This window comes from Quercus suber, unplaced genomic scaffold (genome assembly GCF_002906115.3).
Source record: "Quercus suber isolate HL8 unplaced genomic scaffold, Cork oak 2.0 scaffold_101, whole genome shotgun sequence".
In the NCBI taxonomy this organism is placed as follows: Eukaryota; Viridiplantae; Streptophyta; class Magnoliopsida; order Fagales; family Fagaceae; genus Quercus; species Quercus suber.
Window position 1 is genome coordinate 250,140 of NW_027069566.1, and position 25,678 is coordinate 275,817.

Sequence of the window (25,678 nt, forward strand, 5' to 3'; positions counted from 1 at the left end):
CTCTCTCACTCTCTTATTCTGAAACTTCATTACTTTGCTGCCCATATCTCTAAACATTTTCATACTTTCTCCATCTCTCTTACAAAATCTCTTTTCTTAGATAACACCTATTACAAGCACTACTATCCATCTCTCCTACACTCTAATATTCTGAAACTTCATCATTTTGCTGCCTATGAACATATCTTCATCTCCTTCTCCATCTCTCTTACAAAATCTCTTCTCTTAGAAAGAAACATAACTCATTATCATAACACAAAAGCCATTGCAGCAGCAACTATAATCTCATGTATTTACTATATTTAACCTCAATATCTCTCATACTTCCCTATATTTTACAAACACATTCCTCACAAAATATTTATACATACTTCTCATATATCTTTAAACTCCATGTCTCACAAAGTAATTATATACAAGATCCATATTTATAAAGTATCTACATATAATTCCTATACATATTACAAACACCATATCTCACAAAACATATATATTTTTTATCATCTCCATACATCTTAAAAGATATTAAACACTCTTTCAAGAACATGTTACAAAAGCTCTTTTTATAAAAGGCATATAATTATAATGCTAAAAGCCCTTCATATGAAAGGCACAAACTTATAGTTTTAAAAGCCCTTCTCGTGGAAGGCAAAATCACTCATATTTGACTAAAAACTTAAAGAACATTACATGGAGAAAATCATTTTCTCACAAAACATATATATTTTTTATCATCTCCATACATCTTAAAAGATATTAAACACTCTTTCAAGAACATGTTACAAAAGCTCTTTTATAAAAGGCATATAATTATAATGCTAAAAGCCCTTCATATGAAAGGCACAAACTTATAGTTTTAAAAGCCCTTCTCGTGGAAGGCAAAATCACTCATATTTGACTAAAAACTTAAAGAACATTACATGGAGAAAATCATTTAAATGCATGATAAAGGGGATAAACATAACCAACCTATGCACACGGCTAGACATATTCCCTCTCACTCTAGTTGCGCCCATTTTTTCCCTTCAATTGTAAAGTCACCATGAAAGGACTCATAATATCACATTGTACCGCTAGACTCATTTTATCATGCTGCTGAAATGTTACAAGTCCACTGATGTTATACAGCTGGAGACACAAACCACATAAATATAAGTCATTATGTCTTTATTTTTAAATTTACATTATTGAATATATTTTACTTCATTATCATTGTATCGCTGGACTTATGTTACTATGCCGCTAGAATGTTATCAGCTCACTAATACTATAAAGCTGAAACCACAAATCATATAAAGAATAAAGTAATGCTATACAGCTGGAATCAGAAACATAAAAGATAAGTCAATGTTTTCTCCATCTTTGAAATTACATTATTAAGCATATATTAACTCATTATTATTGTACTGCTGGATGCAAGTTACTTTAATATCATCTCACTATTTAATAAAACGTGATCTTACTAATACTTCATTAATGAACATTCGCTGGACATATTATTTGGACATAAACCACTGATGGACATATATTATTCGAATATATGCCACTGATGGACATATATTACTTAGACATGAACGACTATTGATGTGTAATGTTTGGACGTAGATCACAGCTGGATATGTATTATTTGGACATAAACCATTGTTGAACATACATTATTTGGACATAGATCATTGCTAGACATACCTTATTATATTGGACATGAACTATACCACAGTTGGATATGGACTATTGGACTCATCCCATTATTGGACATATGACAATTAATTAATCATTTTAATAGACATCACTTAACACACATAATAATAACGTTCAACTCACCATGTAATCAAATCTATTATGCTAAACATATTATTTATTTATTTCAACAATTATCATGATTTTAAGACTTTGAGCTTTATCTATTTTGTAGACTTAAAAATGCACCGAAATCAATTGGTCTATGCATCCCAATGTAGAGTTTCGGATTGAACTCCCTAAAACAAGCCCAGGTTTAGCAAAGTCACACCTCCAGCAGAAGACACGTGGCTACGTGCAAGATCCGCCCCCAACAAAGACTAGCTAGGATGGTTGTCCCATGAAGAGCCACTTTGAAGTAGGAGCTCAAAGAGGGATATGATTTACAGGAAAATGTGCTGAGTGTAAGGGCCAAAACCCTAAGAGCTCTAGCATTGGGGTGTAAACACTCTTTGGTTACTATTTTACAACCTAAGCCACCCAAAATCCACCCCATTGGAGTTGTTAAACTTCAAAAAAAGTGCAACCTATGAACAATACCTTATTGTTCATAGGTTGTAAAATATATATATATATATATATTATTTTAATCTTGTGGTTGTGTGTGAAGAGAAAAAAGTGAGTGGGAGGAAAAGAGAGAATAATACTTTATATTATTTTATTGAATTGTATGTAAAAATAAAAACTGAGATGTATAGTAAGTTGTAAAATAGGTTGGTAAAATAGATAAAGTAGTGTTTGAGGATTCAAAATAGATTTTTTTTTTTTTCATTCCCTGATGCTAATGCATTTTGTACGACAATTTTTGCCACAACTTTGATATAACGATATAAAAAAATTTTTAAAAAAAATTGTAGATCTATATAAAAGTAATAATTTACTATTTACAATCAATTACTTTAGCAAATTATAACAAGGTGCTTCAGCAAATTATAACAAAGTGTGTGTTCATAAAAATAAATAAATAAATAACTACTCTTTTAAATCTGACACTAGCTTCATGGCCTGTTCAGCCGCCTTCCAATCTGGGAAGAGTGTGAGATGTTTATTCATTGAAATGGTTGATTTTGCTATATTTCTATATATCGAGGCACTTTATGGCTGACAAGAAATTCTCTGTTGACTAGGTGAAAACAAAGAGGAGAAGGCCAAGGAGTATGTGTTTGTATTTATTTTGAGAAAATGTCAACAAGTGGCCTTAAGGTATTGGATAACAATCTATTTTTAAAAAGTTTTGATATCACTTTTAAGAAAAATTTGACATCACTTTTGTGGGAAATGAAAAAAACTATCAAAACTTTTTTTTTTTTCTTTCATTGGTTAATAATCCAGTTAAAATATGCGTTTGTATTTATTTTGGAGAAATGCTAATGAGTGATTTTAAGGTATTGGTTAACAATTTATTTTAAAAAAGTTTTGATATTATTTTTATGGGAAATGAAAAAGGTTGTCAAATTTTTTTTTTTTTTTCTTTCATTAGTTAATAATCCAGTTAAAGAAAGTTTTTATGAGAAATAAAAAAAACTGTCAAAACATTAATTTTTTTTTCTTTTTTATAAAAACTTTTTTTAGCTAGATTATTAACCAATATCTTAAGAGTATTCGTTAGCATGCCCTATATTTTTTAATTTATGCGTGGATTTGGTCACAGACTATGTCAATTAATGAAACACGCCTTTGATTTCATAATTTGACTTTATTTCTATGGTTTATGGGTCCGTTCTTTCTCAACAAAAATGTATTTCCTTTCTATCAGGAGTGGTTCTTTCAAATCGAGGGTTCGGGGGTAACTATATTAGTAACACTAAGTCCATTATAATGGCAATGCGAAGTAACAATTGATATTTACTTGCATCAACACATTCATAAGACTACACAAAACCCTAAGATAACGAAATAGAAGTAAGATAACATGAGATATTATATAGTTTAAGACGTTTCTTTGCGCGGAATGTGAGACTTTATATACACTTGAGGATTCGAAAATTATGGACAATATTATTTATTTACAACACTTGGGGCTCTATTCTTAATCTTTTAAAACACTCGCCCACTATGTTATCATCAAGCATTAACTTTTCTTTTTGAATTTTGATAATCAGAATACAATTGACACGTTCCACTTCTCATGTTTTAAATGAAGAATTGTTATCTCATCTTGACGTGGTAATCATATTATGCTAATATTGTTGTAATTTCTAATTAATGTAATATCTAATATATTTATTACGGTTGTAGTTTCCCATTGGTGCCACTTGTCCTTTAATTAGGATACTAATAGTATGGTCACAAGCTCACACAGGGACAGGAATACGCATAAAATGTTAAATCATGCACCAAGTTCAACTCCATATATGCAAGCTCAAGAAGACAGAGATGGTTGGCATTTGGGTATTTGATCTTAACTATTTAGATAATTGCATCATGATATGGGTCCCTCCAATCCAAAATGAAGTGCTTGGTGAGTCATCAAAATTGTAATAAAAAGGATCATCAAAACTACATATTATTTAATAATTTGCCTTTTTAACTGACCTTCCTAACGTCATCAATCATAAGGAGTCATTGGCTGTTAGGAGTTTTGAAGTTCCAATGTTCTTCTGAAACTGGCTAGGGTCCTCACTCAGGAAAAATTCTCATGGGATTGACTTAACACCATTTCTTATGTGTCTTTTTAAATTCTTTTTCCAAACGTTCCTTACCTAAATTATTGCAACCCAACTTCACGAACTTCTCTCTTTTGTAAGCATTATTGATGATTATCCAAATCTTAAATTTTCTATAGATGCATGTACATTCATTATTGCATACATATATACACATACATATATACATCTACACAAGTCACTAACTCATGACATGAATTCAAAATGACATGAATATGATGTAAAGTGGTTTGTATGGAGATACATATGGTGCCTCACGCATACATTATATAGTTCCAGTTATTAACTTCTCAAATTCTGCTCATGTAAGCCTGACACTATTACACTTTGTTGCTCAAAATGGCCCACTTCTTTAGCCTTTTTCTTCCTATAAAAACCTTCCATTTTTCATGATGTCCTCCCGTCCTCTTCAACAACCTCTGCAATACACCCTTTCAAGTATCTTACATAGATTATCTTCTTCTTAGTTTGAGTTAGCCATGGTTCCAGGTGAGATCACAGGAATCCACTATCTAGCACCCGAAACCCCGATTTCAATTCCAGCTAACTTTGGCATGATGAAGAGTATGAGCAACACACCAAACCTTTATTTCAATAGATTCTTAAGCAACTTACCCAACTTTCATTTCCCTCCTCCAGGCCAAGAATTTACTCCACAGTCCTCATGTTTAAGCAATAACTCTACTTCTGATGAAGCTGATGAGGAACATCAACTCAGTATCATCGATGAAAGGAAACAGCGGCGAATGATTTCTAATAGAGAATCCGCTCGCAGGTCACGGATGAGGAAACAAAAGCACCTTGATGAGCTCTGGTCACAGGTTCTTAGGCTTCGAACAGAGAACCACACGCTGATAGATAAGTTGAATCGTGTAACCGAGTCCCACGAGCAGGTTCTTCAGGAGAATGCACGGCTCAAGGAGGAAGCTATAGATCTTCGCCAAATGCTCACAGAGCTGCAAATTGGCAGTCCTTACACAACTGCTTTGAGAGACTTGGAATAGGGTCAATAGGTTTCTTTCAACACAGCTCATCTCACAGCTGAATTCTCAAACCAATCTATCCTTCAATTCCATAGACTTTGTGAGTCATATGAGGGCTCTTATTTTTCCATAAAACAAGTCTATGTTGCTTATGAGTTATGTCTACTATGGTTGTTATTGTTATTGCCATCAATGCAAAAAACAGACCACTTTATCTTAAAATTGTTAAATTCTCTTACATTAACGTTATAATCAATACTTTAATGCAACTGTTTGCAGTTCCTCTTGCCGCATAGATACGTATCATGCACCTTGTGTAGTAGAAATCATGAAAATGATATTTCCGTTGAGTCCATCTGAGAAATATAATGACTTCATCTTTTTGCATTTTATTCAAAAACTACCCACTTTGATCACCGGTTTCCATCAGATTGATCAATCAGGAAGGAACATGAAACTGCACACAGTAGGGGAAAAATAGAAAAATGTTTAATTGGGTAATACAAAATCTTTTATCCATACCATAAGAGGAAGTAATAATTTATTATATTCAAATGCCAAAAATTAGGGGGAAGAACAAGCAAGAGTGGGAGACCCATGTGGGTATAAGCTTGAGTCACACTCTGAAAGGAGGCCCCATGACCAGTTTAGTGTTGCACGGAATAAGAGGGCCAACATGACAAATGGTGGTGGAGGTGCTGGTGTTAGTGGCTCATCATACAAATAACTACCATAGCAAGCAAAAACAATTGAAAAGGCTATCCACTAAAACACCCAAGTACTGTTTTCAGCTTTTTGTTAGAGCATCAATGCCTGCCTGACTTTGATCAGCCAAGCTTACACTGTTTTCTCCAACTTGGATAATGTCATGTAGAGCCTACGTTTCAGGTGTTTCTTGAACAGTAACTTCTTCCACAATTCTATATGCTACTGCGTCAGCAAGTCCCACCATGCCTGGCCTCTCCCAATCCCACCCCCACAAAACCCCACATTCCATTTTTTCAGAATTTGTCTTTCATGCGCATTTACTCGTGGGGCTGCACATAGTAGATACATATATATTGAAGATATTTCCTTAGAATATAAAGTAGACCATAAAAGGCAGGACAGACGATTTGTATTTATTTCGTGTATAGATTCTACAAATTTTATCACATAAGTTTTGTAAACTGATGTGTTTAAATACAAACTCAAAAGTTAATTCAAGAATTATTACCTTAGGAAAATGATATCAATCATGTTTATTACCATTTATAAACATTTAAAAGTAAAATTAGCAGTGGCTTAAATATTTCCCTTTAACCATATCTGGGTTAGAAATCTGTTTGTCTAAGAAGCACAGAAATCAAACAAAGGATAAGCATATTTTGATTCATATGGATGAACCATGTGACATCATAGTTATATTGTTGACACTTGACAGGCTAGTCTCGATCACTTTAAATTCTGCCAATGGCAGATTCCCCGGCATTTTGACAAACTTTCTGTCCCACGGAACTTTGTTTCAATCCCAGCCAAGCCCAATGGAAAGTCAAACAATATTTTCAAAATATTCTTGATTGCTACAACATTATGTTTCCATGATATCAAAAATCTTTTACACTTAGGCGTTAAATGACTTTTAGTTTATAACATTTTTGAACTGATTTTAGACTTTTCGGCAGCTAATTATGGTTTAGATAAAACTTTTAGGTACAAATCTTTAAGTCTAGACTGTACCCTTTTTTATACCAATTACCACAACGTGGACGCAATTGCCTCTGCAGATTAATAGCCGCGGGAGTGCACATCGGTCAAGATATGGATTTATGATTCATGTATATGTAATAAACTTATGAATTTATGTGGGAGAATAGAAAAATAAATATTACATGTAAAAAAGAAATGGGCAGCTAGTGGTGAATACCTTAAATTACTTGTAATTTTTCCAATACGAATTTGTGAAAGTTAAACCCTCCTTATCTTTAAAGTATAAAGGGCAGGGGAACCCCCTTGCAAGATAAAAAAGCGATTTAGGAAGCGACAAAACCTGCCCCTAGAGCCCTCAACAAAAAATGTCCTCTCATGAAAACATTTGAAGGCGATTGATTGATGAGGTTTCCGTTTTTTTACGTCTACTCTGCTACTTTACCTTCCACTAGTTTGGGAAACAGGCTAGGAAAATGCATATAGTGTCGATCACATTATCTATATATAAACCAAAACCTCTGATCTCTCCATAATTTTTCACGTCAACATTATTTAAAAAAACAAAAATTCTGAATTTTTTTCTTTCTAAAACCCGATAATACATATAACCCAATAATACAAAAAACTAAACTTTGATTTTCTATTTCTCCAGTTCCCCTAATCCTTCCCCGTTCCACTTCTTCGTCGTCCAAAACACACCCCACAGTCAAACCTTCTCCGTCATTCAAAACACACCCCACGACCAAACCACTTCTCCATCATCCAAAACCCAAACCCATATTAGCTCCAACAAAACCAAATCCCGTTCCCCTTCTCCATCATCGAAATTGCCTCTGAAGTGATTCACTCCAACCGCAGATACAAGTCGGCCAATCCCCTTCTTCGTATTAGACCATTCTCTCTCGGTATTTCTCAATTAATCTATGAATAATATCTTTTCCTATTGTCTTTAATTAGGTTTTTTTTTTTTTTTTTTTTTTTTTGTCAATTTAAGGATTAGGTTTTTCTGACATTTTAGGGATTTCACTTCCTAACCCTCGTGTGTGTTGGGTTTTGGCTGTCAATTGCAACTAAAGCCAGCCTCCTCTACAAAGGAACTCCAAACCCAAAGTAAGAATTCTGATTCGCTCTTCAATTGAAAACCTACTTGCCTGGTTATTACTTCCAATTACTGTTCTTTCTCCACTTTAATTGTTCATGGAATTTTGTATGTGGTTGTGGGTGATCTACTTTGGTGTTTTGGGTTGCTATGGCTAAATGGTTGGGCTTTGGTTTGTCAGCATTAAAAAAGGGGTTTTTTTTTTTTTTTTTTTTGTGCTTTAGGTTCTAGCAATTTTAGGTGGAAATATGTGTTATGTATTTTTCCATCTCGGTTTTGAAGCAAAATTGGGTTTTTTCTTTTTTCTTTTTTTCTTTTTTTTTTTTAGGTTCTGGCGATTTAAGGTGGAAATTTTTGTTGAAGAAGATTGCAATGATCATTAAGGAGGATGGATTTGCTGGGCCGGGTAACAGACTAATAAAGGTGTTCATGGGTTGCAATAAGGTTATCCTCATGCCCAATTCTTTTGTTGTATGTATTGAATATTAATATGATTTTCTGTCTGAAGCCTAAAATTGGTGGTATATCAATTTTCTATCAATAAGTTTTTAATTTCTAGATTACATTATTCTTATTTTTTTTTTTAAGTTCCTCTGTTTCAGCACCTTTACATCAACTAAGTTCTATTTCTTGGCCATATCTGTTAGGTGTTTGACAAAAGGCCTACAAGAGTAGCTATGTACATGGGTTATCAATTGAAATAAGAAAATAGTTGAATGTATTTCTTTAAAATGGAAACTCAAAATTTATATGTAGGTGGAAAGGTTACTTTTTACCAAATCATTTTTGCCAGTATGTATCTCACAAATTTCTCTTTTGCATAATAGGTCAGTGTTTGGCAACATCTACATGGCACCTCCTTCCATGTCTATTTGTGCAGTTTTGTTTGCCTTATATAATACTATACATAAGCACAACTGCAGTACCCAATATACTTCCATTAGGGTGAGATATATTAAGATGCACTTCTTATTGTAGAAAAAGATGATAAAGTAAGATCTCAAAGGTAAATGCCTTTGGTAGGTTTCGAGTTACTAATGGTTGTATTTATTAAATAGTTGTAAGTCCTTTGTCTTTTAATTGTGTTACTGATTCTTGGGGGAAATGTTTTGATGATCCATGTTTAGTTTATCAATTTATCCATAAAAGTGGTATTTGGTACTCCAAGAACCTAGTTTTGGTCTGTACAAAACACCCGTATCTTGAATGTGTTTGGCTTTCGATTAGGATGCTTCTGTACCAAAAAAAATTAGATGGTTCTAATGTGAAGTGAGTCTGCCATCATGATATGTTAGATAGTTGATGCAGAATCTATTTTATAACTTAAATTTATGACAATGATGATTAATATCTTAGACATTGTTACCTGACTGGGATATGCAAAATGGGGTGCACTGACTTGACCTTTTTTGAAGGCTAGGTTATTTTTGTTAATATGCTGGATTATTTTAGTTGGAAATACATAATTTTGTAGATATTTATGCGTTCTGTTTCAAGTCTACCCTTTAGAAACTATGTAGATATTTATCTGTGCTATTGTCTTTATTTGTTAGTGGAAGTGAAACTGTGGAGCACTTTGGTTTACTAATCTCTTCAAATTGTGTTATTTTAATTCAATACTTTTGAATAAAGTTTTAAATGTGTTATAAATTTTTGGGTGTCAATGTTAGTTAGTTACTATTTTGTTATATTAGATGTTACCCATAAGACAATTTTAGACTGATAGGCCAAAAACGAATTGACTCCTTGTAATAAATTAACCAATTAATTTAGCCAAGTGAATTAATTAAGTTAATTAACATGCAAAGTGCATGGTAGCACAAAAAAATCACCAATAAACTAATTATGCAGTAGAAAATAAATAACACGATGATTTATTTACGAATGGAGAAAACCTAATGACAAAACCCCCACCAGCTGATTTTCAGGTCACCACTCCCAAAATTCCACTATTATCACAACAAGCGGTTACAAGTAAAGGAATCCTAGTACCTTATACCAACCTACAATTGAACCCTTACCCCAATACCTAATTGGACTTGTTCTATAGTGACAATTTTCCTTTTTGATGCACGACTCCCAAGTACGTGACTAATCAATTGTGTGGGTCCTAGTACGCGACTTCAATCACCAACTGTAGAAGGTTGTTGGCTGCAAAGTTCTTCAGTTCATCCCAACAATAAAGATCAAGAAGATGCTTGGTCACAAAACCCAAAGATGCACATACACAACAACTTCTTCAAGAATGATGAACTAGGGCAAAACTTTGTCTCTGGTCACAAATTGCTTGAACAGACTTTGCTCAATACTTGTGCAACTTGTGTACTCTTTAATGACCCTTAAAACAGTCCTTTTATATGTTTAGGGTTAGGAGAAAAGAAGGCCTAAACACATAAACACCAATCCCAAGAAAATCATATCAGAATTTTGAATTTCATAAACCTCGACAGATAGAAGCTGTCGAGAAGTTGTCGAGCAGGTGTTGAGCACACGGGGCTGGAACAGCTTTCTTAAGCTTGATAGATGCAGCTGTCGAGCCAACTGTTGAGCTTTAATGAATTTGCACTTCTCAGCTTGTTTCTTGGACAGACTTAATGACTTCAACACTTGATCTTGAAACCTTGTTTCTTGAAATATTAAAAACACATAGAACTACCCAATTACAAGTAAATTGCGTTTTGTTAAAGGATTAGCCAATTACATAAAAGAACGACATATATTCTTAACAAGTGAACCACATATGTCCTAACAGAGACAAGCTATGGGTTTTCCATGTTTGAAAAACTAAATCTTTATCCAAATATATAGAGGCTTAAAAAGTCAAATTTCATTTTAAATTTGGGGGTTTAATAGGATTTAGTTTTTTTGGTATTTTGATCAGTTGGTTTTGAATTAGGTGATTGAGTTAGATTTTGTTTTAATGAAGGTTTTGATTTAGACTTATTCTTCTTCATCTACTGTAATTGCAAAAGGTTGTTTATTCATTTAAATGAAATTGATACCTCTTTTTGGTTGTTTAATTGTTCTGATAATGATTGATTTTGTTTATTTGTTTGGTGTTCTTAGGTTCCCAAAGCGATTTATTTAGACTATTATTAGATCAGCCTTAACCTCAAACTCATGGCTTGAGTTTTTCACAAAGATAATGCTTGGTAAAGGTGTCACATGCTGAGCCAAAATGTAATGATTTGATGGCCCTTGGAGAGTGCAAAAGTTTGAGTTTGAATTTTTTTTACAAAGCTGTTATCTTTTTCAATCATTGTTATTATTTTAATGATTTAATTTAAAATAGATTTCATTAAATAACTTCATTTTAAGAAGTATCATCCTTATTAGTTTATGTACTTTGATGACATGATTCCTTATGCTCTGAAGAGTGAAGGAGGTTGTGTATGGGCTTGCAAAAAATATGATGTGGATGTGCAGAGTGATGTGTTAGCGTAAGATTTGTGTCTATATAAGAATAATTTGTGCTTGACATATTGTTCGTTGTAACTTTTGCTACTTTTGTTGTAAATGCATGGACCTAGCCTAGGGTTGTATTTTAAAATTTTGTTATTTAAGATCCAAAACAAGGTTTCCATATGTTTCGTTTTTTAAGGTTTTTATATCTTGGTGTAGGGGCCTTCTTTGTGTTGTGCGTTAGGCTGAGCTGCCTCATGCGGTGATGGGCTCGAGTATTCTGAGTAGAAGAGTTGAGACCAATCCAACTGTAACTCACTTTGGGCCAGTTTGTGCGCAAACTAGGCCTCGTCTACCAGGAGTGTGCTTACAGCAGGCAGAGTTGTTTTAAATGATTTACAGCAGATAGAGCTATTTCAAATGATTTACGGCAGGCAGATAAAACAATAGCAGAAGAAGAAAAATATAGTGACCTTTTCTTAATGAGAAATGACCAAGTAATTCCTATCTATGGCAATCATAGTAATAACAATAGCTTTTGCAAAAGAAGTGAAGGATTAAGTGACAACATGAATTAATCGAGGAAATAATATCAAGTCAAGTTTGGGTTTGTAGAGGCAAAGACCAAAGAGGAAGAACGCCTCCTCTCAATGAAACTAATCTCCCAGGAAAAGATTTTGCCGTGGGGATTAATGACTTTGAGGGAATTGGACCTAAATGATTAGTGCTCAAAGGAATCTCTATTGTTTAATTATCTCCAAGAGAGTGGGATTTCGAGGGGGAGAGAAGGGAATCAACCTACTGGTGCATGCCCATTATATTCTCTTTCTTTTTGCTTTCTATTTTCTCTCTTATCCTTTTTTTTCTTTCCTTTGTTTTCTTTTCACTACGTAATACCTCTGTTTTTCGATCCTTTCTACAGGGCACGGCAAGGGTCCTTTTATAGGGCCTGCCGTGACCGAATTTTACCACTTTACCCCTTAACTGCCTTTCTCTGGTCTGGGCGTACTTGCCGACCACCAAGGAGTTCGTCTGTGTACCACTTACCCTCGCCAGACAAAGGCAGATTTGTGTCGTTTATTAGTCCACCGTGGCACCCATTCCTACCATGGCGTAAGTGCTTTTTCTCTCTCTCCCATGGCATGTACCTAACGGTTCTCCCCTCAACCTTGCCTCTTTTGGGCGATCTGTCATCCTAACAGGACGTACCTCCCAAAAGGGCTTGGGCAGAAACCATAAAATAGGTCTTTTCCCCTCTCCCCACCACCAAACCACACCCCCCTTACCTCTTACCTCTGACCCATAACCCCACCACGTCCCATATTAGCTGGGTACAGGCTGGTGGAGCCTGGGCCTTGCGTGTACTTCCCTGTCATGTATGTCCAAAATCTGCCAGCTATTCATGCGTTTGGCACGATCTGGAGCTTTGTTTGCACAGTCTGCTGCGCTTCTTCATTCTTTTATATGGGCCATTTTATAGTTCACTGTTCCCTCTAGGGGCTGGGCTTCATTTGATACCGGTTTTACGTTTCTTTGAGCCCCTTTCTTGATTGCCATCATTTCCTGCCATACTATTCTATTATTCCTGCTGTAATGACTTGGCCCTGCTGGTCCTCTATTAGACCTGCCGTTTACTCTCTTCCCCAAATGGCTTTGCATGAACATGGGCTTTCTTACTTAGGAGCTCCTGTGTCCCCTTGGACATCCTCAGCCCATTTACTTATTTTGGGCTTCCTCGGCCCATTTACTTATTTTGTGCTTCCTTGGCCCTTTTCCTAACTTTGTGTTCCTATGGGCTTTTACTTACTTCATTGGGTTTCTTCGGCTCAATTACTTCATACTCATCCTTGGGGTTTATAGGCCTGCCAACAATCTCCTACTCTCTTTGCTTACATTATTTTAAGCCTACCACAGCTCATTCTTACTTTTTCATATCATACACTGCCCATGGGTTTGTTATTTTCTCTTTCTGGGCCTTTTGAGCCCACTTGCTTCCTTAAGACCCATCTATTTATTTTACGGACCTATGATCCATTATTCCTGCCGCTTGGGCTTAATGGTTTTATTCTATGCTTGCCACTTCTATTTGCTGCCTGCATTGTTGAGTTGTGCCTCCTTCTTGTTTTACAAAAAATGACCCTCAACATTTAGCCCCCAAACATATGGAGCGTTCTTGCGGTTCATATGTGAACAAAAAGACATTCTTGTCCTTTTCACTCTCCTTTTTTCTTTTCCTTTGCAGGCTTTTTTAAACTATGGAGCCCTTCTCATATATATATATATATATTTCTTTTCCTGCCGTGAACAGTAGTGACTCTTTGGATTTTCCAAAATGGCAATTGTTTTAAAACATAATTGCCGCCTCATTAATTTCATTCTTTCTCGATGGCTGACCAGTCGCCTCCCTTCATGTCGGCATTAATAACCCAGGTATTTAAGAAGAGCATCCCTTTCCAATCTAGACATAAACTTCTTCTTTTCCAAAATATCTTATCTGTTTCCCTTTCTCCACCGTTTTCTCCTTTTCGAACACCCATCCCCATTTTACTCAGATCAAGTTCTCACGCTATGGCACCGGTGAAAACTCAAGCCTCTTCCTGCCGTAAAGGGAAAGGGGTCATTTCCAATCCTTCTATCGAACAAGAGATAGGAAAAGAGGCCTTGCACTCCAATTCAAACCACTCTGATGAGGAAGAGGCACGGCGCGACCTAAATAGTGAGTGCGCCCCTCTGATCAACCCTTGGTATAACATCAGCCCTTACTTCCCCTAAATTCTCGGTGACTACGTGCCGCCACCTCCAGGCCGCGTGTGGCTCTCTCTTTGCCGGCAAAACCCCAATTTTTTTGGGCCCCGGTGTCTTCCTCCATCTTTGATCTAGTCATTCGTTAAGGCGTTGTGCTCCTTGTACCCATCCACTTTGAGTTTGGGTCAGGCACTGCCTCGAGTTGGAAGGAGTGGGTTGACAGCGAGTTATCTAACACAGGTTTCATGGGTTTGCTTCAGCGAGCTGGTGTTTTAAAGGCCGTCATCCTATCTCGAAGTCTTTCCAATTTTCGAGACCTCTACAACCTTCGTCATTTGGTTCACCGGTGGTGTGCCACCACTCACACATTCCTCTTCTCTTGCGGTGAACTCACCGTTACTCTTGAGGACGTGGCTAATCAGTTGCTCTTGCCGATCCTTGGTGACGTTGAACCTGCCACCATTGAGCTTTCTCTGGAAGAAGAAGCTATTGAAGTGGAGTTGAAGAAAAGGATGTCTGGAAATGCTAAGTTATCTTACTGGGTTAGTTCTTCTTCCAAATTTTCTGTTGTTGCTCACCGTGCGGCTTTCGTTGCTTTTTGGCTTTGCAAGTTTGTCTTTGGGTCCCATTCCCATTATGCCATAAAACCTTTGTATTTTCGTTTGACCATAAAAATATCTACCAAAGTGAGTATGCCGCTGGCCCCCATGTTTTTCGGCATCTATATGTTCAACTAGATATCCTGTGGAGTGACGAGAGTTAGGTTGGCTCCTGCCACATAGTCACTTCCTCTGTACATAGCACCATCCTGTAGCAGTTATTATTCGAGTGTTATGCCCAATATTTGGTGAAGTGTAGGCCCGTTCGATTTGCCAAAGAGAAGTACCAATCTTGCCCGCAGGTAATTACTGATTTCTGTGGCAGATTTGAGTCTGATTTTCCTCTGGCTTTCTGGTGGTCCAGTTTGAAGCCTATCGATTACTCTGTTGTTAAGTCCTTTGATGAAGGTATTGGTTTTTCCTGGAGAGCTTATAGATAATTGGGTACCGGTTACATATGCATAGATTCTGCTATGGGTTCTTTTGTTGATACTGTTGGAACTACTACTTCGTTAGCCGATTTTGATGAGACGGATATCACCTATTTGGCAGCTACCAACACCAGGTGGTTACCCTATTTGGCCGATGAAGGTGTTAGGTTTGTCCATTATCCTACCAACCGGGTAAGGAGACAATTCGGGCTGGATCAGAATATTCCTAATGACCTCTCCTTCCTCGCAGAGTCTCCTACTTCAGTTAGACCTTTTCTACGGTACAATGCTTTTGACCTTTGGAGACAGCGCTTTAGTGCAGTTATGGTTCCTGGTTCTTTGAGGGAGGGTCTTTGCACCCTTGCTATGCACAGATACTGGCAGGCTGTAATGACCTCGTTTAAGCAAGAGTTGGCTGGTAGTCGCCATTTCTCTCTCATACCTCCTGAGGGACTTAGCACGGTTGTCTTTCCCAATCCTCGGTTGCTCCTTCCTTCCAGGTCCATGTTGGCCTATGCCAGGAAACAGAGCCTGTCCGCCATCTTTGAATGGGATGAGGAGAAGAAAGGATGATATTGGCATACAGGTGATTACCCCCCAGGTTAGAAAAAGAATGTTAAAGTGATAAACATTCCTGCACCAGCCAAGAAAGTTCTTGTCAAACTTAAATCTGCCAACAAGCCTAAGTCTGCCACTCCTCAGCCTCCCATAGGTGCTACTCTTGCTAGCAGAACATAAGGTAGTAAGAGAAAGAAAACTCCCCATCCTGCGCTTGCCGTTCAGCGAAGAGTACGTCACTTAAAAAAAAAACCCTTTTTCTTTGCTTAGTCTTTTTAAGTACACATATATACTTCTTCCTTTTTCGGCTTTTTCTGAATTCTGACATGCTTGCTGACTTCTTTCTTTGACTTTATCTCTTATCCCATTTTCCTTTGCAGTCTAAGCACAAGGAAGACACATTAGCTGCCCGTCCCATTATGCTCAAGGAACCTAAATTGGAGGTACATTTACTCTTTCCCCTTCTTTCTTCTTCTTCTTCAAAAAAAAAAAAAAAAAAAAATTTCCGCATGTATTTAGTCTGCTACATGCTTTTGGTTACCTCATTCGCCCAAAAAAAAAAAGAAAAGTTACTTTGATCTTCATACCTCATTCTTTTTGTCTTTTAGGATAAACCTGAGCCTCTTTCTATATACCGCCCTACCGTCGAGAATCTTTCTACTCCCATAGGCACACCTATTGAGGGCCTTTTTGGTGGGGTTAAGTTTGCAACACCTGCCCATTCTGCAGCTACACGTGGAGTTCCTGCTGAGGCAACTACCTCTCCCACTGGACCGGTACCCATAGATGAGGGTACTTATGTTGGGAAGGTTAGTGAGGTCACCCCTACTCCTGTCGTGATACCCCCTGTTTAAAGGGGAGGCACCCCTCCTACTGCTACTTAAATCGAGGCTACTCCGGTCACACCTCTCGTCATTTCCACCGGTAACCCTTCACTGCTCTTTCTCAGGCTGTGAAGGATGGTTCTTCTCTGGTAGTTACTCCTTCATCCATTCCCGTTTCTGCCACCCGCGGGCCTAATGCTGATTTATCCTCAGAGGAGTCTGAGGAAATCCTTGAGGATCCTGAGGATGAGCCTGTCTTGGGGAGGAGGATTTCTGAATCCGAGGAAGAGGAGCGTGCTCCACCTGAGGCTGAATTCATGGGTATGTGCTTTCTTCCCTCCTTTCTTCCTTTTATTGCTAAGTACATTCTTCCCTTCTTTCATTCACATATCTACTTCTCTATTTGTAGAGATCTTTGAGGGGCTAGGAATTGCAGCAGACGTAGGGGTGTCTGCAGCAACTCCTCCTGCCGCGCCCACAGTATCCTTTCCTGCTGCATCTTCTGTACCAGTTTCTGCTATATTTACAGCATCTGTTTCTGTAGTCCGTTCTGTTCCTGCCTCTGTCTTTCCCACACCCCCATTACTGCTGGCTTTGGTAAATTTTCTTTTTCCTTCTTTCTTCTTTCACTTCTTCCTCGTGGGTCTATCTTCCTCTTCTTCTTTTTTTATTTATTATTTTTTTTTTACCAAGGTTTCTCATTTCAAACCTTGTGCCCTTTTGACAGGTCCACCTCATACGGTGCCTTCTCAGTTTGAAGTGGGCAGTAGTTCTGCCACCATTCCAGATCCTGTGAGTGAGGCTGCAGCCTTTTTTGCACGCTTTGATCAACCTGAAGTCAATGATCTTGGACTTGTGGATTTCTAGTGCTCCAGACCTCCTTATATAGATTTCCACGGTTTTAGAATCCCTGAGGACTGTGCTTCTCAATTGGTGGCGGTCTTCAGCAATCGTGGGGACTTCATGCAGGGATTCTGACTCAGTCACTCCGCTAGAGTGCACTTCTTGAGGATGTTGGGGAGTGTGCTGAACGACATTGAGCACAATTTTGTTGACACTGTCTCCACTGAAAGGATCCTATAGTGGAAAGCCACGATGCAAAAGCTTGTTAGTGTTGGTTTTGCTGTGGAGTTTATCTTAGACCAGTTTCGAGAGATTGCCCGGGCCATTTTCATGAGGAGAGTCTAGCCTACTATTGATGCTATTGACTCACGTCTTAAGATTCTAAGAAAGGAAGTGGCAGACTTAGAGGGCTGTCGCAAGCACCTTCTTTCTAGCGTAGGCGGGTCCAGTCGTTTTGGAGATCAGCCACTCATTTCTGGACTTCATTGAAGATGATGAAGTTTCCTTTGTTTTGTTGTTTCCTTCACCTTATTACTCTATTTAGTACATTATATTTCCTATAGTACTTATTTGGGCTAGTTTGCCACAGTTTGTATTTGTAACTTGTGATGCTACACTTATGATGTTACACTTTGCTATTGTTTTTGCTTTTGCTATGACATATGATGATAATACTTTGTACTTTTCATTGCATCCTCATGAAAGCAAGTTACAAAATTTTGTCTTATGACATAGTCACTTGAAGGACAAAAAACAAAGTAAAAGGAAACATAAGAGCTTTTTCAACAAAACAAAAGAAATGGATAATCACATGACTTTTCTTCTTAGGCGTAGTAGCATTTCAACCATTTCCCATTGATGGGATCCTTTAAGTCCCTGCCATCCATATGAGTCAAGCGGTAATATCTACTTGGATGTGCCTCTCTTATCACAAGGGGTCTTTCCCACTTCAGTGCAAACTTCGATGGTCCTACCAGGTCTCTCCTAACATAATCTACCACTTTTAGAACCAGTTGTCCTTCCGCAAACACTCTCTCTTTAGTCATCCTGCCGTAGGCCTCAGTCATTTTTTGCCTGTATCTGCGGCTGGGTTCTTAGGCTTTTTCTCTTCTTTCATCAAGTCCTTCTAGGTCTTCGCACCTTTTTGCCACAAAAACTTCTTTTTCTTTCTCATTTTCTTGCACCTGCATGACTCTCAAGGATGGGGTCATTTTCTCTGCTAGGCTCACCACCTCAGTTCTGTAGACCAAGGAAAAAGCTGAAAAACTTGTGGCTAACTTAGGTGAACTTCTATAAGCTCAAAGAGCGTCTGGCAGGTGCATTACCCATCCTCCTGTATACTCTTGGCTCATTTTACTGATAATCTTTATGAGAGTCTTGTTTGTTGCCTCTGCTTGCCCATTTCCTTAAAGGTAATAAGGTGATGACCGGTGATACTTAACTTGGTAGAACTCTAGCATTTTCCTCACATCACTGTTGACAAAAGGTGTGCGTTGTCACTGATGATCCTGTGGGGAACTTTAAACCTCACAATTATGTTTTCCTTGATAAAGTTTGCCAATGTTCCTCTTATGGCTTTACAAAGTGGTACTGCCTCTGCCCATTTAGTAAAATATTCCGTAGCCACTAGTATCCATATGTATCCTCGCGACGGCAGATTCACCGGTCTAACCAAGTCAAGCCCCCAATTGTGGAAGGGCCATGGTGTGACCATGCTATGCAAATTTTGCGGATGAGTGTAAATCAAATTGGCTTGTACTTGGCAACTGTGGCATCTTTTCACAAATTCTGCCATATCCTTTTTCATGATAGGCCAGTAGTAGCCCATTTGCAGTAGGCATCTGTAAAGCCTTTTCTTTCCCTGGTGCTCCCCACACTCTCCTGAGTGTGCTTCTTTTACCATTTCTCTCATCTCTTCGGGGCCCAAACACCACAAGGGGTCTCCATCATACCCTTTTTTGAAAAGGACCATATTATGCAAAAAATAACACATTGCTAACCTCTTGAGCTTATATTTTTTGCTGTGCTTTTGTGGCAGGATGCCTTCTATCAGGTACTGTATAAATGGGGTTCTCCAGTCTTCGCTGATGAACACAGTGGAACTTTCCTCTCTATCTGCCGCAAGTTGGCAGTTCCCACACTGGGTTTGGACTTGGTCTACATCTTTACCCATGTTTGGCCAATAAAAGCCCGCTCTTTGAAGTCTGCGGTAAAAGCTGACCTCTCCATAGGATTCACAAGTCTTCTCATGTATTTCTTTCAACTTTCTCTGGGCCTCCTTTTGCCCCACACATCTGGACAAGACCCACTTGGTATCCTACGGTACAGTTCTCCTCTCACCAAGGCGTAGTCTTTAAGTATTTTTAACTCCTTGGCTTCTTCTTCCCCCATCAAAGCTTCCCTTAGGGGTATCCGCCAATCCCCTTCGCATTGTTCCTCCTAGAACCTTTCTTTCAACGTCTCAATTATGGATTCTTCTCTCATGTTGATCTCTACTTTGGTGCTACCCCCTTCAAACACTATTTGCAAACCTAGGGGTGTACACAGTTTGGTTCGGTCGGTTTTGGAGAGGTTTTTTGCACCACACCTATAGGGTGCAATTTCACCCTATGCTTAACCGCACCTTACTTTTGGTAGATAAAAACCGGTCTACACAAAGTGCGGTTGATTTTAGCGGTTCAGTGCGATTCGTTCGGTTATATGTGCTGGATTTTTAAAAATTCCTGTTCTAAGCTTTGGGCTTTTAAGCCTTTAAAAAATAGCATTTTGAGCCGATAACTTCTTTTTAACTAATCCTTTCTTTATCAAGTTTCAACCACAAGAAAACTCCAAACATCTCACCAAACTCCTAACATTCCAAAACAAATACACAATTATAAAAGATCAAAACTCAACTATAATACAACTTAAATTCAACCTGTCAAATTAAGCATGTATTTATTAAATACATTAACATATATTAATAAATCTAAACCTATCAAAACATTCCAAATCAAACACACAATTATAAAATATCAAGTCTCATCAACCATAACAAGAGAATTCCAACCTGGCAGCAACATTAACATTAATATTTCTATTATAGTAATCACATCAAATTACAAATATAAGCAGTAGCACAGCCCCAAGGAGGAGTAGTAGTGTAGCACTACAAAATAGTTAAGTAGTGCTTGAGAAGCACTATACAAATATACATAATGGATGTCGGACCAAAATATACAATTGGTACACTACACAACTACATATTTTTCATAAAAAATGGAGGCAGTCTAGTCTACATAATAAATCTAAACCATAATAGTGTGTTCATTCAGTGCTTGTGTTGTCATATGTGCATCTAATAAACAAAAATAAAGCAGAGAGCGAAGAAGCATCAAGCCAGCAGCAGCCCAAGCACCCAAACACTGGTAATTTGGTCATCTCCATGATTAAGTCAGCAATTCAACCACAAAAAAATTCTGCAATCAGCCAGCCAACAACTCCAACTCCAAGTCATCATTTACAAAAAAAACTCCATCCCTACAATGTCAATCCCCTAAAAATAATGATAAGTAGAAAGTAGAAAGAAATACATGACAATTAACACCATTACAAACAGTAGCCAACAAACAAAAGCAAATTACATAAAATTTTTAACTTACCTTAGGTAGCTAAGTCCAAAAAACAACCCCACCTTCCAAATCAGTCTAGTACAAAATCTATACCCACAGTGGGTTTTGGTGCAAGCTCTAAAAGGGGGGAAAAAAACAAAACAAATTGTATATAAATAATAACTCACAAATAAATAAATAACAAAAAAAAAAATACAAGAGAATTTATAAATAACAAAAGCAGAAAAATAAATTAGAATAGAACATAAACACATTACCCGATTCAAGTTCATAGTTTTCCACTTCATCCATTGCCTCTCAAAGGTTAATTGATTCAGTTGAATTCTTGGACCTCAACCAATTTTGTGTACAAATCAAAGCTTCAACAGTATTGGGAGACAATGAGATACGGAAAGGATTCAAGACATGACCCCCTGTGCTAAATGCAGATTCTGATGCAACAATAGGGAAGGGAATTGCCAAAACATCACGCACAAGTTGAGAAAGGATCCTATATCTTGAAGAATTCACCCTCCACCAATCAAGAATATCAAAGCCTTCCGTCTCCGGATCTACACTAGCTTCTAACAAGTATCGATCTAATTTAGATTTGCATTCTACAATATCCTCATCTGCTAAGTGCTATTTGTAAATATTATTATACCTCTTGGACATATTTTTATGTAATTGGCATATTTTTTGACAAAATGCACTTTACTTGTATTTGGGTAAATCTAAGTAGGTTCAAGATAATCATCACAAGTGGTTAAATTGAAGACATGAAGATTACTTAAGAACTGCTCAAGAAAAGTGCAATTTGCAGGTCTCGATATCTCCTCGACAAAATCTCGACCTATCGAGATTCATTAAAGCTCGATAGATGTCTCGATCGACCAAGCTTATGGATTTTCAGATTATAGCCACAATGTTTTTATTCTAAAAGGCTATTTGTTTATAGGTTTGTATAATCCTTATTAGACTAGGAAAGCCCAAGGTTTGTGTAAACCTATTTGGAATAGGAGAGCCCATTAAGCTCCTATTTAAAGGAGGTGGGAAAAAGAAAAACCTAACCCTAGAGAGCTTCATAAGGTTTTCTTTTTGAAACCCTAGCCTCCTCCTACAGAAGAAAGAGTTCTTGCTGCATTTCTTGTACGCCTTTGGGTTCTGTAACCATGCAAAGTCTCTTACACCAACATTAAAGATCTTATTGGTGTTTCTATGTGAAGCTGCTGCAAATCAACTACAACAATCAAAGGGTTGCTATGGAGTTAGTCACGTATTGGGATTCGTGCAAAGGAGTAAGCCGCGTACTGGGATCCGCGCATCAAATTGGTTAGTCACGTACTTGGGAGCCATGCATCAAAAGAGAGAACTATCACTACAGATCAAGTCCAATTGGGTATTGGGGTAAGGGTTCAATTGTAGATTAGTAAGGTACTTGGGATTCCTTTACTTGTAACCGCTTGATTTGTTAATAGTGGAGTTTCGGGAGTGGGGACCTGAAAATCACCCGGTGAGGCTTTTACCATAAGGGTTTTCCCCATTCATAAACAAATCACTGTGTCATTTAATTTCTGCTGCTTATTTAGTTTATTGGTGATTTGTTTATGCTTCCACACGTTTGCATGATTAATTGATTAATTAATAACTTGGCTAATTAATTAATTGGTATAATTACAATGGGTCATTCAGTTTGTGGCCTATCAAGTGGTATTAGAGCAGACACACTCTGATTAGGTTTTAATCTTTACTGTGTTGATCCATTGAACCCTGTTGTCATGGGAACTCTTGATTGTTTTGATTTGCATGATCTTATGTTGAATGATGGTGATGATATTCAAGATGCCTATTGCAAGCTTTATAATTTTTGTATGAAATCTCTTGAATATTCTACAAAATTAAAAGCTAATTTTAAAAAGGTCAAGCTTGAAAAAGATGATTTGATTGCAAAATTGGATGAAGCCAATAATTTGAATGAGAATTTTAAAAATCAAATTTATCTCAGGTGGACAAAATTAAAAGTTTGGAAAAGCATCTAGTTGAATTTAAAACTAAAGTTGAAAAATTAACTAGTGCCAAACTTGTTGTTGAGCCTAACTCAAAAGAAAAAGATTTTTATATTCCCCAATTTAAAAGGAATAATGAAGAGTTGAAGGCTAATATTGCTAGGATAGACAAAGGTAAAATTTATGATGTTAACGCTGAAGTTTCTAAACCTATGTCTAAAACTCCTCTTAGGTTGAATAAAAATTCTGAATTTGTCCCCACTTGTCATCATTGTCATATTGTTGGTCATATTAGGCCAAATTGTCCTAAGTTGTCAACCTCTAAGGTTAGACCTCCTTCTAGGAAGCCGAGTAGCTCTAAAACTACTCATGTTTGTCACCATTGTGGTGATTCTGGTCACACTCGCCCTAATTGTTTCAAGTTGTTTCCTCATAAGCGAGTGTCAAATAGGTATCATCCTTTTCCTAAAGGCTCTATACCTATTCTTGGTGAGTTATTAAAAGCTTTGAGCTTTTTGACTCAATTTCAGGGGAATTCTAATTCCTCTATGCCCTTTAGTAATTGTACTAGGACACGTGCCTTTTTATCTTCACGGCCAAAGACTCGTGCTGTGTGGGTGATAAAGAATTCTAAGAATTAATTGTCTTTTCTGTTTGTCCTCTGCTTTAATTCTTTCTATTTAAAGTTGGACTTTCTTTGCTTGATTTCTTATCTGTTTTTGAAATCATGTTTTCATGCATCTGCACTCTTCTATCATGCCTTTATGCATATGCATCTTTCTTTCATGCTTTGCTTAACATGTTTTTGTTTGTTTATTTTCAGTTTTGTTTATTTTTTTTAATATAAAAATTAAAAAAAATGAAAAAATCAGAGAAATACAAAAACAGTGTGTGTTTTGTGTACTTTGGTACTTGTGTACCTTGGATGGCCAATGAAACAAAGTTTTTTAAACTTTGTATTTCTTGTAGCTTAGATGAGCATCTCTATGCACAACTAAGCAAGTGAGCTTTGTGGCTCTTGTTTGTGATGAGTAAGATTAAGTTATCTCTTGAACTTAACACTCATATCACTCTTTTTGACGGGTAGGACTAGAAAATCCTAAGAGAAAGGCATAAATAACCATCTCACCACTGTTACCCACCAATCATAATAAGACACCTATATACTTCGGCATAGTAAAAGTGCAGTGTCAAAGACATTCGTATACTTCGGCATAGCAAAAGTGCAATGTCAATTGCTTAACATCTTGGGTATTTCTTTTCTCTCTTTAACATGCCCATGTATGGTATGCTAAAATAAAAGAAAATATGCAAAGAAAATTAAAAGCAAAAAGACTAAAAATGCTTTAAATATGATTACAAGCGTGTATTCTAGGAGATGTGGGAGTTATAGGATGTACCTTGAAATTGATAGCCCCCATCAAACAGTTATGATTGTGTGTGAGTTAAAGTTATTTTCTCATATTTCAGATCGTCATAACATGTATACACATATGCAATCTTGCGATATTTTTCACACACAACACGCAATATTCTTTGCTACTTTTGATACATGTGCAGGTACAATGTGATTTGGCCATCACAAGTGTTTACATGTGCTAATCTATGCTCATTAAACTGTCTTGACTTATTTTTGAAAAATAAAATTGGTTAGACATGTTTAGTGTGTGTGTGTGTGTGTGTGTGTGTGTGTTTTTGAGGATCCATGTGCTTAAAATTTTTGTTGAGAAAAGATTTTGAAAGCTTAATATGTTGAGTGGATTATTGGTTAAGGTACATGTTGGATTGCATTCATATCTGTGTTTTCCTCTTCTCGAAAAACTGTATTTAGAAGCTGGCTCAACACCTCCTCGACACCTCCTCGATACCTTGTTATCTGTCGAGCTTTTCAAGACTTTTCTTATCGCAATCTCGACACCTCTTTGACACCTGATGGATTGATCAAGAAAGTTATTGTCTCCTCGATAGCTTCTCGACACCTGATGGATCGATCGAGCTTATGTTCTTGTGTCTTTGCCTTCTTTCTAAACATCTATCTCGACACCTCTCGATCAATCGAGATGCCCTTACATGCATTTCATTTTTTTTGTTTTGCATTTTTTTTGTGACCATAGCATCTTGTTTTTCTTTTTCTTATAGGTCTATGGTTCCTTGTTCTCCTTGTTTCCTTCTTTGTCAGTTTTCTATCTATCTTCTATCATGTCTTTTGGCTTTCTATGCCCTTTAACAATCGTGTCAAAAAGTGGGAGAAATTTAAGAATTGAATGTCATTCCTCGGGGGGGAGTAATAGACTTAGGGGGAGAAATTCATGTTAAAGGAAAGAATATTTTTGATGTAACTAACTAAAGGGGAGAGTTAGTTTGATACACATTGATATTGATATATTTTTTTTGTGTTGTGTATCTTTTGGTTTTGAAACCATTTACATACACTATGTGTTGTTTCTATATTTGATGATGATGTATGTGTTTCACTCTTTATCTCACATGTGTTGTTTCTTTTCTC

General features: G+C 37.0%; 2 protein-coding genes across 9 annotated transcripts; both read left to right on the top strand.

The window, feature by feature from the left end:
* Positions 1 to 4,729: 4,729 nt before the first annotated feature.
* Positions 4,730 to 5,741, top strand: LOC112030128 (basic leucine zipper 43). The gene has a single exon (XM_024062812.2). The coding sequence runs from the start codon at positions 4,883 to 4,885 to the stop codon at positions 5,405 to 5,407; it is 525 nt and encodes a 174-aa protein (XP_023918580.1). The 5' UTR covers positions 4,730 to 4,882; the 3' UTR covers positions 5,408 to 5,741.
* Positions 5,742 to 7,422: 1,681 nt separating this feature from the next.
* LOC112030129 (uncharacterized) lies at positions 7,423 to 23,909 on the top strand. Of its 8 annotated transcripts, none has more exons than XR_010629549.1 (8): positions 7,423 to 7,980; positions 8,076 to 8,185; positions 8,503 to 8,618; positions 11,796 to 16,140; positions 16,290 to 16,352; positions 16,518 to 17,054; positions 17,143 to 17,330; positions 17,461 to 18,227. XR_010629549.1 is itself a non-coding variant. In XM_065774889.1 (8 exons), the coding sequence occupies exons 6-8, from the start codon at positions 17,051 to 17,053 to the stop codon at positions 17,527 to 17,529; spliced, it is 261 nt and encodes an 86-aa protein (XP_065630961.1). In that variant the 5' UTR covers positions 7,430 to 7,980; positions 8,094 to 8,185; positions 8,503 to 8,618; positions 11,796 to 16,140; positions 16,290 to 16,352; positions 16,518 to 17,050; the 3' UTR covers positions 17,530 to 18,227. The 8 variants fall into 8 exon arrangements, 3 of the variants coding, with proteins under 3 accessions (XP_065630961.1, XP_065630960.1, XP_023918581.1); XM_065774889.1 differs by having other exon boundaries at positions 7,430 to 7,980; positions 8,094 to 8,185; XM_024062813.2 differs by lacking the exon at positions 11,796 to 16,140 and having other exon boundaries at positions 7,439 to 7,980; positions 8,094 to 8,185.
* The last annotated feature ends 1,769 nt before the right edge of the window (positions 23,910 to 25,678 follow it).